At 51.7% G+C, this 13,206-nt stretch overlaps 1 protein-coding gene across 3 annotated transcripts; it reads left to right on the top strand.

The window, feature by feature from the left end:
- The first annotated feature begins 3,682 nt into the window (after positions 1-3,682).
- On the top strand, positions 3,683-12,997 carry LOC128595676 (dipeptidase 2-like). 3 transcript variants are annotated; one of them, XM_053604476.1, is made up of 11 exons: positions 3,683-3,853; positions 7,802-8,038; positions 8,310-8,436; positions 9,583-9,712; positions 9,797-9,938; positions 10,236-10,305; positions 10,412-10,588; positions 10,974-11,058; positions 11,686-11,761; positions 12,401-12,536; positions 12,636-12,997. In XM_053604476.1, exons 2-11 carry the CDS (start codon positions 7,806-7,808, stop codon positions 12,891-12,893), a joined length of 1,434 nt encoding a protein of 477 aa, XP_053460451.1. In that variant the 5' UTR covers positions 3,683-3,853; positions 7,802-7,805; the 3' UTR covers positions 12,894-12,997. The 3 variants fall into 3 exon arrangements, with proteins under 3 accessions (XP_053460451.1, XP_053460464.1, XP_053460459.1); XM_053604489.1 differs by lacking the exon at positions 3,683-3,853 and adding an exon at positions 3,877-6,518; XM_053604484.1 differs by lacking the exon at positions 3,683-3,853 and adding an exon at positions 3,877-6,518 and having other exon boundaries at positions 7,351-8,038.
- The last annotated feature ends 209 nt before the right edge of the window (positions 12,998-13,206 follow it).

Raw genomic sequence — 13,206 nt, 5'->3', positions numbered from 1 at the left:
CCTACCTCCTGAGCCACAGACACTGCCAAGTAGTGGTAGTTTTTTGTTTGTTTGTTGGTTTGTTTTAGTAGAGCTGGGAACTTGTCTTCTTGCTCAGACTGGTCTCAAACTCCTGAGCTCAAGGGAATCCTACCTGCCTGAGCTTCCTAGAGTGCTAGGATAACACATTTGAGCCACCATGCCTGGCTTGACATTTTTTCTAATGAAAAGTTGTGTTTGGGGGTGGCACCTGTGGCTCAAAGGAGTAGGCGCTGGCCCCATATACCAGAGGTGGCGGGTTCAAACCTGGCCCTGGCCAAAAAAAAAAAAAAAAAACTGCAAAAAAAAAAGAAAAGTTTTTTTTTGTGTTTTTTTGAGACAAGAGTCTTACTTGGTCACCCTCGGTAGAGTGCCGTGACATCTTAGCTCACAGCAACCTTAAACTCTTGGGTTCAAGCTATTCTCTTACCTCAGTCTCCCAAGTAGCTGGGACTACAGGCGCCCGCCACAATACCCAGCTAATTTTTAGAGATGGAGTCTTGCTCTTGCTCAGGCTGGTCTTGAACTCATGAGCTCAGATCATCCACCAGCCTCAGCCTCCCAAGTGCTGGGATTATAGGTGTGAGCCACCACACCCAGCCTCTAATGAAAAGTTTTGTTTTTTTTTTGTAGAGACAGAGTCTCACTTTATGGCCCTCAGTAGAGTGCCATGGCATCACACAGCTCACAGCAACCTCCAACTCCTGGGCTTAAGTGATTGTCTTGCCTCAGCCTCCCGAGTAGCTGGGACTACAGGCACCCGCCACAACGCCCAGCTATTTTTTGGTTGCAGTTCAGCCGGGGCCGGGTTTGAACCCGCCACCCTCGGTATATGGGGCCGGCGCCTTACCAACTGAGCCACAGGCACCACCCTAATGAAAAGTTTTTAAAAAAAATATCTCCTCTGGTGAGCCTGACATCCCTCCAGGTTTGGAATCCCAGAGAGCTGATGTGATGGGCTTCACAGAAGGGTGGCTTCTTGCATAAAAACAGGACACAGAGAGAGCTGTGGACAGGGTGTACTATTAACAGCAGATAGAGAAACAGGTCAGGTTTCAGAGATGAGCAGACCATGTATAGCAAAAGAAATAGCAAGTTTGAACTTGAGGCTAAATGTGAAATCACAGGTGTTGTGCAGCTGTGTGGTCAGCACTGGTGGCGCCTGGAACCTGGCAGCCCTACAGCCTCTGCTTTGTCTGCTTATGCTAGCACAAGTGGTAACTAGACACTTGTCCCACCACCTCACTGTATACTCCAGCAAATGGCCAGCAGCAGTGGGAGATAACTAGTGGGTCATCAGTGGGAAACAGAGGGAGAAAAGAAATTCTAGGCCTTTCTTGTGAGAGAAGCTGCAGGTAGCAGGGGAGGGATTTGAGGAGGCTCCCTGCGACTTGGCCAGGACTGCATCACTGTGATCATTTGCCTGCCTGGCAGCCTAATTTTCCAAATTAGAAAACAAGGCTGGACCAGCCAGGTGGAGTGGCTCACACCTGTAGTCCTAGCACTCTGGGAGGCCGAGGTGGACGGATTGCCTGAGCTCATGGGTTCAGACCTCATCTCTAAAAATAGCTGGGTGTTGTGGCTGGTGCTTGTAGTCCCAGCTACTTGGAGGCTGAGGCAAGAGAATCACTTGAGCCCAAGAGTTTCTTTGCTTTTTTTTTGTAGAGACAGAGTCTCACTGTACCGCCCTCGGTAGAGTGCCGTGGCGTCACACAGCTCACAGCAACCTCTAACTCTTGGGCTTACACGATTCTCTTGCCTCAGCCTCCCAAGCAGCTGGGACTACAGGCGCCAGCCACAACGCCCAGCTATTTTCTTTTTTTTTTTTTTTTTGTGGAGACAGAGTCTCACTTTATGGCCCTCGGTAGAGTGCTGTGGCATCACACAGCTCACAGCAACCTCCAACTCCTGGGCTTAAGCGATTCTCTTGCCTCAGCCTCCCAAGTAGCTGGGACTACAGGCGCCCGCCACAACGCCCAGCTATTTTTTGGTTGCAGTTCAGCCGGGGCCGGGTTTAAACCCGCCACCATCGGTATATGGGGCCGGCGCCTTACCGACTGAGCCACAGGCGCCGCCCAACGCCCAGCTATTTTCTTTTGTTGTTGCAGTTTTGGCCGGGGCTGGGTTTGAACCCGCCACCCTCGGCATATGGGGCCAGCGCCCTACTCACTGAGCCACAGGCGCCACCTGAGCCCAAGAGTTTAAGATTGTTGTGAGATGGGCAGTGCCTGTGGCTCAAAGGAGTAGGGCACCGGCCCCATATGCCAGAGGTGGTGGGTTCAAACCCAGCCCCGGCCAAAAACTGCAAAAAAAAAAAGATTGTTGTGAGCTACGATGCCACAGCACTCTACTGAGGGCGACAAAGTGAGACTTTGTCTCATATAAAAAGGAAAACAAGGCTGGAAAATCCCTATCTTGTATGCTGTGAGAATGGAACCACTAAGGCATGTTGAACTGGTGGCACAAGCCAGGCGCAGTGGCTCATGCCTGTCATCCTAGCACTCTGGGAGATTAAGGTGGGTGGATCACCTGAGCTCAGGAGTTTGAGACCAGCCTGAGCAAAATCGAATCCCCATCTCTACTAAAACCAGAAAAAACTAGCCAGGCGTTGTGGCAGGGGTCTGTAGTCTCAGCTACTTGGGAGGCTGAGGCAAGAGAATCACTTGAGCTGAAGAGTTTGAGGTTGCTGTGAGCAATGATGCCACAGCACTCTACCCACAGCACAGATTGAGACTCTGTCTCAAAAAAAAAAACTGGTGGCACAGATCTGGGCACATAGGAACAGTGGCTGCTCTCACTGTCACAATTACCCATATGCACTTGCTTCCAACAGATGTTGGTTGAGCACTTGCTGTGTGCAGGTGCCAGAACACATGGTTATGGCCTCATTGAGGTTGCATGCCAGCTTCAGCAGTAGGCAAATCCCATCAGGCTGCTGTCCTCAGGAGAAGGAAGGCCAGGTCCCAGAAAACCCTGAATGCAAGGGGACCCAGAGGCTCACCCATTTTCTTGTTTAAAGAGGATAAGTCTGCAGAGAGAGTTGGTTTGTCAGAGTTCTCTGTGATATGATCCTCCCTGGGCAACTGAATATCACAGCTTAGGGGTACCATCTGTACCCCAGGGACACCCTTGAAGGCCTTGCTTGGTCCAGTTCCTATACCCAGGCCCCTCTACCATCCTCCCTGGCCCCCAGCTGATGGCACTACCTCGAGAACACAAGATAACATGGAGACCAAGCTCACGACAAGCCTGAATTACCAGAACATCTGGTCCCCAGAAGCAGCCTAGTCAGACATGTCAAGTCTGGCAGGCAAGCTTATGTGGCTTTTTTCTGGGGACCTATATCCTGGATCCTCTGCTCTGAAATCAGGCAGAGCCTGGCTGCAAGAGGAGCTCAGTGATGTTTATGGGACCCAAGGCATCAATCATCCCATCAAAAAGTCACCCAGGAATGCTAGACAGACAGGCCGGCAAAGGTACAGCAAAGAAGGGTGGGGAGAAAGTTGGGTGACAGCAGAAGACAGAGACAAATGAATGGTTATTGTTCTTCTCCTACAGAGATAAACATGGGCTGCCTTTTGAGGAAGAAAAATGTACTAGCTATTTGCCACTTAAGGGAGCATAGTTTCAGCTTTGTGATTGGAGGATGTGTGCCTGTGGTGACCAGACTGTCTTCTGGCTTGGATGACTGTTATTGTTTTGGGACTTGGTCTATAACAGTCATCATGGGAGCAGATGCAGAGCCAGCACCCAGAAAGGAGCAGAAGGCACGAGTCTTCAGGACTAGGGGGCCTTGGACAAAGGAGACCACCATCTGAGCAATTCTGGATACAGAGTAAGACCCAATTGCAGTCCACCTTCACATTCCGAGCATGTGAGATGGCCTCTGTGCCTCTAACTCAGGCTGACTTCTTGCTTCCCTGCATATGCTTGTGACGCTAGAGATCAGTAGAGGCGAGTAAGCTCCATAGCAGAATAAGCCTGGTTCTGGCAGAAAACTGTTTCTACCACTGCCTCCTCTGTAGGTCTGCATTTATGAAGACAGTATAGTTAAGGATGAGGGAGGAGCTGCTACCAAACTACTCTTTCCAGGCCACAAGATTTCCTGTCCTGGCCCTGCCTTAAAAATCACACCAGTTAGTGGGGCACAGGGACTCATACCTGTAATCAAAGAACTCTGGGAGGCCAAGGTAGGTGGATTGCCTGAGCTCAAGAGTTTGAGACAGTTTGAACAAAAGCGAGTCTCTGTCTCTACTAAAAACAGAAAAACTAGCTGGTGATGTGGCGGGTGCCTGTAAGTGTCAGCTACTCAGGAGGCAGAGGCAAGAGGATCACTTGAGCCCAAGAGTTTGAGGTTAGTGTGAGCTATGACACCAAAAGCACTCTACCCAGGGCCACAGAGTGTGACTCTGTCTCAAAAAAAAAAAAAAAAAAAATTCCAGTAACTGGAGGCTGAGGAAACAGCATGTGCCAAGGTGGCCCTGTGGTGGAAGGTGGCATTACCGATGTAAGCAGAGTTCAGAGAACATTGGGGTTTATGTTATGTGCTGAGACTAGAGATACTGGTGGGAGCAGACTGTCCAGGACCTGAAAGCCAAAGAAAGAAATCTGGAATATCCTAAGAGAAATGGGAAGCTGCAGAGGAACTTTAGGCAGGAGGAGGACTTCAGATTGTTTTAAAAGAGGAAGAGGTATGGCTCCTCCGTGGGGAGTGGACTAGAGGGAAGGAGAGGACTGTGGTCTGTACTGGGGAAGAGGCGGTAGGAACAGGAAGGACACAGAGGAAGGAGATGTTTGCAGGTCGAACCAGCAGAATTCAGAGATGCCATGAAGTGGGGCGAGGGGAAGATGGGAGCAGGCATCAGGCATGGCACTCAGGGTTAGTTCTGTAGGCAAGTCCTGACCTTCCGGGCCTCCATCCTGTCTCCACCTCTGCCCCTGCCAGCATCTGGGTCACTTACCCTCTGACCCGAATTTGTCTCTGTTGTTATTGATACTGGGGTCTCCTAGGATAAGGCTCAAGGTATGTGCCTGTTTCCTCTGCAAGGGACAGGGCATACAGATGGCCTTAGGTGAGATTAAGGGGATGACAGGCCACTTTCTTGGCTAAAACCCAAACCTAAACTTACCACTGGGGTGTGAGTGTCCACATGCCCTTAGTGTATAAAGGTCTGGGTGTGTTTGTGTTTCTGTGATCAGCTTTTTGTGGTCACCTCAAGGCTGACATTTGAGGATTGAAGTTGGATGTTGTGAAAACTCATTCTATCCAGCTCATTTGTCACCAAGGCAATGCCCACCTTGGTATCTCTAGTCTCAGCACATCTCAGTCTCTCCACTGGCTCAGTGCAGCCTCTGCTGGCTAGTGTTTTTCCCAAGTCCTGGGAAGTCAGATATTCAGACTCTGAAGAAAAGCTAAAAACACTCAAAACCTCCATTCTCCCCACCCACACCTCTATCAGTGGCTTTTATTTATTTGTTATCTATTTACCCCTTATGCCTGCATCTCCTAAAGCAGTGTTTTTCCTTTATGTTTTTATTTATTTTTATTTTTTTTGAGATAGAGTCTCACTATGTCGCCCTTGGTAGAGTGCTATGGCATTACAGCTCAGAGCAACCTCCAACTCTTGGGCTTAAAAGATTCTCTTGCCTCAGCCTCCCAAGTAGCTGGGACTACAGGCGCCCACCATAACACTTGGCTATTGTTTTGTTGCAGTTGTCATTGGTGCTTAGCTGGCCAGGGCCTGGTTCAAACCCGCCACCCTCAGTGCATGTGGCCAGTGCCGTAACCACTGTGCTACGGGCACAGAGCCTGTTTCTCTTTTTTAATCTACAGCACACTTGAACCTGTAGTTAAATTTCCACAGCACACTTAAATTATGTCAATCAAAATAAGAAGAGTAAAAAAAAAAAAAAGAAGAAGAAGAAGAATATACTTACTGTGCTTTGAACTTCTTTCAAAAATAACTTAATTAATAGTCTTTAAAATTTTTCAAATCACACCTAAGATCCTCTCATAGCACACCAGTTGAAAGTCACTGCCTTAGAGGCTTTCAGGAGCAAAACAGTTTATCCTCCACAACCACATCCTGGAGACTAGGGAATTCCAGAGCTTCTCCTCTCTCTTGCCACTTGGCAGCACAAATAGCTATGGAAACAGCTGACCAGCAGTAGACAGTGGAGGGAAGGAAGGGAGCCATGTGTGAGTTGGGGTGCCCCAACCACCCTTGCTTCTCTGAAGCAGAGCCCAAGGGACCCACACTCTGCAGTGCCCCCACCCAAGAGAACACCCAGCTACAGTGAGCAGGGAGTAGACCCACCTCTACCCAGTGTCCTTGATTTGCCTGCCACTTGGACAGCAGGCCCTAGGCAACATCAAGTGCATAGTGCCGAAGATACATCACAACTGGAAGCACAACCCCTCCTGAAGAATTTGGGCCCTCCAGTATCTTTGGAAGAGTGTTCTTATTTCATTGTTAGAGGACCTTCTTGCATCTCCATTGGTGAGGCTACCTATGCAGTGGTCAGTGTTGCCACTTGGGGAAGGTTCCAGAGGTGGAACTGCTCCAGAGGTGTTAAAGTTCAGAGCTGAGGCTTGAGAAACTGAGTGGCAGAAGGAAATCAAGGTCTCTGTGGGTGACACAGTTCTGGCAAGGATGGTGGACCCTTGTGAGAGGGCTCATTCCTGTGTATGTGGACATGTGTGCTTGCATGGCTGGGGGAAGGGCTGGAGGAGGCAGCTAGGGAGAGCCTCCCAGGCTGGCATCTGGGTGAGGCCTGCTGGGCAAGGAAGGGAACTCAGGCCTGGAGGTTTTTGGAAGAGCTGGAGCCACACAGCCAGGAGATAGAGCAAGTGGAGCTGTAGGATCCGGATGCCAGGCCTTTCCAGGGGACCCTTACTTTTGACTTGGAGGAGGCAGGGGCACATGGAAGTAGGAGGATCCTGGGCAGCAGCTCAGCCAGAAGCTCTTGGGGGTAAGGTGTTGGGCTGGGGGCTCTGCTGCTCTGGAAATTACTTCATTTCCTTCCATCCAAATAGCTGTCTGGGTAAATGTCTCTGCTGAGTAAATGTCCCCTGACCCTGGCCATATGTTTAATGGGTTTTTATCCCAAATGTGCCTCTATGGGGTCCTAGGAAGGTACAGCAATTCTCTAGGGGAAGGCTCCTTGCTGAGGCTGATTAGGGAAGGGCGAGGGGCATTCCTCACAGCTCCGAATTGCTGGCTAGAGTTCCTAGGGGATGGATATGGGGGCACAATAAGCTAGGGGAGGGAGATTGGGGCACAGGGCCTCATCTTGAATCCAGAATCTACAAAGTTAACCCCTCATTCCCAGAGACTTTCTCCTCCTCCACACCACTCCCCCGCACGCGGCCCAGCATCGGGAAACCGAGAGCTCAGAGAACTGTAGCCACAGAGACGCATGTACCACTCAGTGGGGCTGGGATAGGCTGCAGACACTTGCGAGCAGCGGGTAAGGGAGAAAGGGAGAGGCCAGGCGAGTTGGCGCACGCGGCGGCGGCGGCCCGCCCAGCCCGCGGGGGCGCCCTCAGGGATGGAGCGGGAGCGCCGCGGCGCCCCCTGGTGGCTGAACTACGCGGCATCGCGGCTGTTCGCATCCGTCGCGTGGTCCCGAGACTTCAACCCGGTCCTCGCGAGGCCGCGCCTCTGGGTGACCTGAATCGCGGGTTCCGACTCCATCGTCACCTTTTGCCTCCGACACCGGTTCTTCTCAGGCTCTCGCGACTTTCACGACTTTCACCCTTACTCCTCTGTTCAAATCTCAGCAACATGCAACCCATGAACCTCGAGGGTTCCCGCGCGTTCCGCAGGCGGCCTCTGCTGTGCCTGCTGCTTCCACTGTTACTGTTGCCGCCGAAGCCTCTAACCCTCTCCCAGACTACGCCGGGCGCCTCCAGCGCCCCAACAAAGCCGGGCAGCCTCGCCACGCCAGGCACCCCCAGCACCCAGGACCTGAGAGAGCGTGCGCGGGCACTGATGCGGGAATTCCCGCTTGTGGATGGGTGCGTGGGGGCTAAGGGGGGTGAGAGGAGGCAGGGCTGGCAGGGAGGCTCGTTCACACCACCCCTGGATTCCCTGTGATCACCCGTGAGTGCCCCCTCCCCTCTCCTGTCAGCACCTTTCCGGTGGGAAACCCCCAGCCATAAGAGTCTCAGTATAGCCTGTGGGGTGGCAATGTGGGTTGGGGGACCCTGGCCATGTCCTGCCTGAACTGGTGAACTAAGGGGTCGACTCGTTTTTCCCTGGCCTGATTCTGCCTTGATTTTCCTCCAGCCATAATGACCTGCCCCTGATCCTGAGGCAGTTTTCCCAGAACCGGCTACAGGACGTTAATCTGCACAATTTCACCCATGGCCAGACCAGCCTGGACAGGCTTAGAAATGGCCTCGTGGGCGCCCAGGTACCACAGGGACACACAGGAGGTCACAGCATGGCTGCTGGGGAATGTTGAGGAAACCGGGGACCTGAAAGATACAAGTTTTTGTTTGTTTGTTTGTTTTGACTTTGTCACAGTGGCATCACAGCTCACAGCAACCTCCAACTCATGGGCTTAAGTGATTCTCTTGCCTCAGCCTCCCAAGTAGCTAGGACTACAGGCACCCACCACAAGGCCCAGCTATTTTTTGGTTGCACTTGTCATTGTTGTTTGGCAGGCCTGGCCTGGATTCCAACCTGCCAGCCTTGATGTATATGGCTGGTGCCCTTAACCACTGAGTTATAGGCACCGAGCCTTTGGATTTATTTTTGTTTTTGTTTTTTTTTTTGAGACAAAGTCTCATTTTGTTGCCTTCAGGAGAGTGCTGTGGTATCATAGCTCATAACAACCTCAAACTCTTGGGTCAAGCAATCCTCTTGTCTCAGCCTCCCAAGTATCTGGGGCTACAGGCACCCACCACAACACCCAGCTATTTTTTTTCTTTTTATTTTTTTTTTAGAGACAGAGTCTCACTTTATTGCCCTCAGTAGGGTGCTGTAGCATCACAGCTCACAGCAACCTCTAACTTCTGGGCTTAGGCGATTCTCTTGCCTCTGCCTCCCGAGTAGTTGGGACTACAGGCACCTGCCACAATGCCGGGCTATTTTTTGTTGCAGTTTGGCCAGGCCAGGTTCAAACCCACCATACTCTGTATATGGGGCAGGCGCCCTACCCACTGTGCCACAGGCGCCGCCCAATGCCTGGCAATTTTTTAGAGACAGGGTCTTGCTCTTGCTCAGGCTGGTCTCGAACCTGTGGGCTCAGACAGTCAACCCGCCCCAGCCTCCCAGAGTGCTAGGATTACAAGCGTGAGCCACCATACCGGTCCAGAGATACAAGTTAATCACATGGGAACTCAGTTACCATAGTGATCCCCAAAGTGCCACGATGTAGATGCCAGATGCTGCAGGGACTACAGTGAGCCTGCTTGGTGGGCAGGAAAGTCTCAGACACCTAGCCATGCATGCCATCTGGCCTCCAGGCCCACTGGGTGCTGTGGAGCCTATGAGAAGCCCAGGGAGCTCCAAAGTAGCCCCTGCCCAAGCCAACCAACCCCTGGCTTTTCCCTAGTTCTGGTCGGCCTACGTCCCATGCCAGACTCAGGACAGGGATGCTGTGCGCCTCACCCTGGAACAGGTTGACCTCATTCGCCGTATGTGTACCTCCTACCCTGAGCTGGAGCTGGTGACCTCAGTTAAAGGTAGGTGGGTTGGTGGGGAGTGTTAGGGACTTGACTGAACTACTCCAGCCCCTGAAATTCATCACCTGACCTACCTGCCCCTAGCTCTGAACAATACCCAGAAACTGGCCTGCCTCATTGGTGTGGAAGGTGGCCACTCACTGGACAACAGCCTCTCCATCTTACGTACCTTCTATTTGCTGGGAGTGCGCTACCTAACTCTCACTCATACCTGCAACACACCCTGGTGAGCACAGTGCTGATGTGGGCCCACTGGGCAGGGCTCTCCCTGAGGTCACACTGTTGGCCTAGACCAAGCTTTAGCCCTGGGATCTGACACTGACCCTGGAGTACGGAGGGGAACTGGGATTCTGGGGTTCATAGAACAAGACTGGATACCAGCAGGGCCCTTCTATTGCTACATACAGCCCACTGTGGGTCTATTCTTTTTCCCCACAGGGTTGCAGGGATGGAGGGTGGGTAGAAACGTTAGGATTTTGTGGCCAACGCATGGTCACCAGACTACTTTCTGGCCATTCTGCAGGGCGGAGAGCTCGGCTAAGGGCATTCACCCCTTCTACACTAATGTCAGTGGGCTGACCAGCTTTGGAGAGGTGAGAATCCTGGTTCATATTGTACTATAAACAAATGTACACACATTTCCTACGAACGTGAACACGTGTGCACCCTTAATGCATTTCTCCCAACCTGTCCCTGCAGAAGGTGGTAGAAGAAATGAACCACCTGGGAATGATGGTAGACTTGTCGCATGTCTCGGACGCTGTGGCACAGCGGGTCCTGGAAGTGTCACAGGCACCAGTGATCTTCTCCCACTCAGCAGCCCGGGGTGTGTGCAACAATACTCGCAATGTTCCTGATGACATCCTACAGCTTCTGGTGAGAAACTCCCTGGCCCCAGAGCCTAAAGCAAGAGGTTCAAACCAGGAGCTCTTGAACCTGAACCCTGCTCCCCTCAGCTCCCTCAAACCCCAGGCTGAACATCTTTTCCCTCATAACCCCCCAGTCCCTAGCCTCTGAATTCTTGAATCCAGGAGTGGGAGGTTGTAGATGGTAAGTATTTTTCTACCCCTCAAAGCAAGTGCCAAAACTTTTCTACACAAAACAGGGCCTAAATTCTTCCATTCACACAAACCCAGAGAGGTGAATTCTCCTCTCACCCCAGAGGCCAGGGCTGAACAGTTTCATTTGGGGGCTCAGAGGCTGGGCAGGCATGTGGTTTGCTGGGGGGGCAAGCTAAGTGTCTATTTGACCATCTCTGCAGAAAAAGAATGGTGGCATTGTGATGGTATCTTTGTCTATGGGAGTGCTGCAGTGCAACCAGTTAGCCAATGTGTCCACTGTGGCAGGTAAGCCCACCCCCAAGCTCTCTGAACAGTTATGATTTGGACCTGAAGCCTTGGGAGGGCCTCAGGACAGTCCCAATGGTGTGACCCAAAGTCCAATGATGGATAGATAGTATATAGCACCTTGGTGCCACATGGACCTGGAGCCACAGAGTCAACACTGTGATACTGATGGCTGCAAAGGAGCCTGGTCATCAGATAGAACATTCAGATGCCAACCATCTTCATCCCTGCAAGGGCTACCAAAGCACCCTGCCCCTTCCCCTGCCTCTGGCCACAGGCCTGAACAGCCCCTTAAATCTCTGGGATCTTTGTTAGTTATATTTTTTATCACTCATCTACTACACAGCTGGAAGGAAACTCCCACCCCAGTCTCTCAAGGAAACTAGAGGCAGGGAAGTGACCCAAATGAGCCTTGGAGATCCACTTTAAATCTGAAGTCCAGTCTAGAGCCAGCTAGAATCAGTTCAGGTCAAATCTCAGGCACCTCACGTTGCCACACTGGGTGCCAGGCCATGAAGGAATTTGCCTGCATGGCCTACAGGCTGCAGGAAGGGGACTCAGCAGGGGCCAGACCCAGTGACACCTCTGCCCTGGAAGCCCCACACAGCTAACTCTCCATCCCTCCAGATCACTTCGACCACATCAAGGCAGTCATCGGTTCCAAGTTCATCGGGATCGGTGGAGATTATGATGGGGCTGGCCAGTGAGTGCTTCCTTGTGGCTTATCTTGGGGTTGGCTGTACAGCAGTGTGGCCCTCATAGTCACCATGCCATGATGCTTGTGGCCATTAGGCCTTGACTCCCTGGCATCTCCCCACTGCTAGGGTCAGTTTCCTGGGCTCTCCTGTCCCACTTCATCCCAGAGACCCCACTCTAGAGCATCATATTTGGCTAAGCCAACAGACAGAGCTCATCTGTCCAACATATGCCCCCACCCTCAGCCCCAGGAGTCTACTTGCTCTGAGAAGACTGTTGCCTGCTGACCATCTTCTCTGCCCATGGCTAGAACTATGCTTGCAGGGTCAGCCCAGTTCCAAAGAAGGTTTTCTTCTTCATTTTTTAAGTGGGAGGAACATTTGCATTCAGCGAGAAGCATAGATTTTTTTTTTTTTGAGAAGCATAGATCTTAATAGTATAATTCAATGAGTTTCAACATATATTCAAAGAGGTTTGATGTTACCTTCAAGGATGAACAGCAAGGACAGATCATCTACTCTGTCCAAATCTCCATTTCCCCTGTCTGACCAGGGCTGGGGTTTCATGGACCCTGGACTCTAGTTCTGAGTCAGGATCAGGGAACCAAGTCTGAGAGCTGCTGGGTGGCCGGCTGGTGGCCACACAGGTTCCCTCAGGGGCTGGAGGATGTGTCCACATACCCAGTACTGATAGAAGAGTTGCTGAGTCGTGGCTGGAGTGAGGAAGAGCTTCAGGGCATCCTTCGTGGAAACCTGCTACGGGTCTTTGGACAAGTGGAACAGGTACGCTGGGGTGGGCAAGAGAGTAGCCCAGGGGTCTGAGCAAGTTACATGTGGAGGGGGCAGCCCTGGATGTTGCTGACCTCTAATTTCTACCTCTAGGTACGGGAGGAAAACAAGTGGCAAAGTCCCTTGGAGGACACATTCCCAGATGAGCAGCTGGACAGTTCTTGCCACTCCGTCATCCCACGTCAGCGTCAGAGACAATCACTGGTTTCAGACCAGAAATTAACCAAGATTCCAACACATCAGACATCCAAGTTATCATCCAAGTGGTCATTCTCAAAGTCTTCCCCTGTTGTGGCCCCAAGCCTTACAGTTGTTGCCACCTTCCTAGTACTTATTGTGTGGCTCTGGTGACCTAGTCAGTCCTGTCAGATTCACTATGGCAACTGCATACACCCCCACAACATTCCCCTGCTGTGCAGGCACAAACATTTTTTGAAAATAAAGGTTTTGAACATGGAATCAGAAGTGAATGTCCTCTGCTATGGGGTCTGATGACACAGGTTTCCAAAGCTGGTGATTGGTGGGGGACCCTGCATTTCAGCCACCAGTTGCTCAAGGAAGGCCTCTGGCAGTGTCTGGAGGGGTTGCAGGTAGCTGGACTCAGCACTGGACAAAGGCAGGGGGTGGGTGGATCTGGCTGCAGGAAGGTGGACCTGCTCTGTGT

This window comes from Nycticebus coucang, chromosome 2 (genome assembly GCF_027406575.1).
Source record: "Nycticebus coucang isolate mNycCou1 chromosome 2, mNycCou1.pri, whole genome shotgun sequence".
Classification (NCBI taxonomy): Eukaryota; Metazoa; Chordata; class Mammalia; order Primates; family Lorisidae; genus Nycticebus; species Nycticebus coucang.
This window is presented reverse-complemented; position numbering and strand designations above follow the sequence as displayed.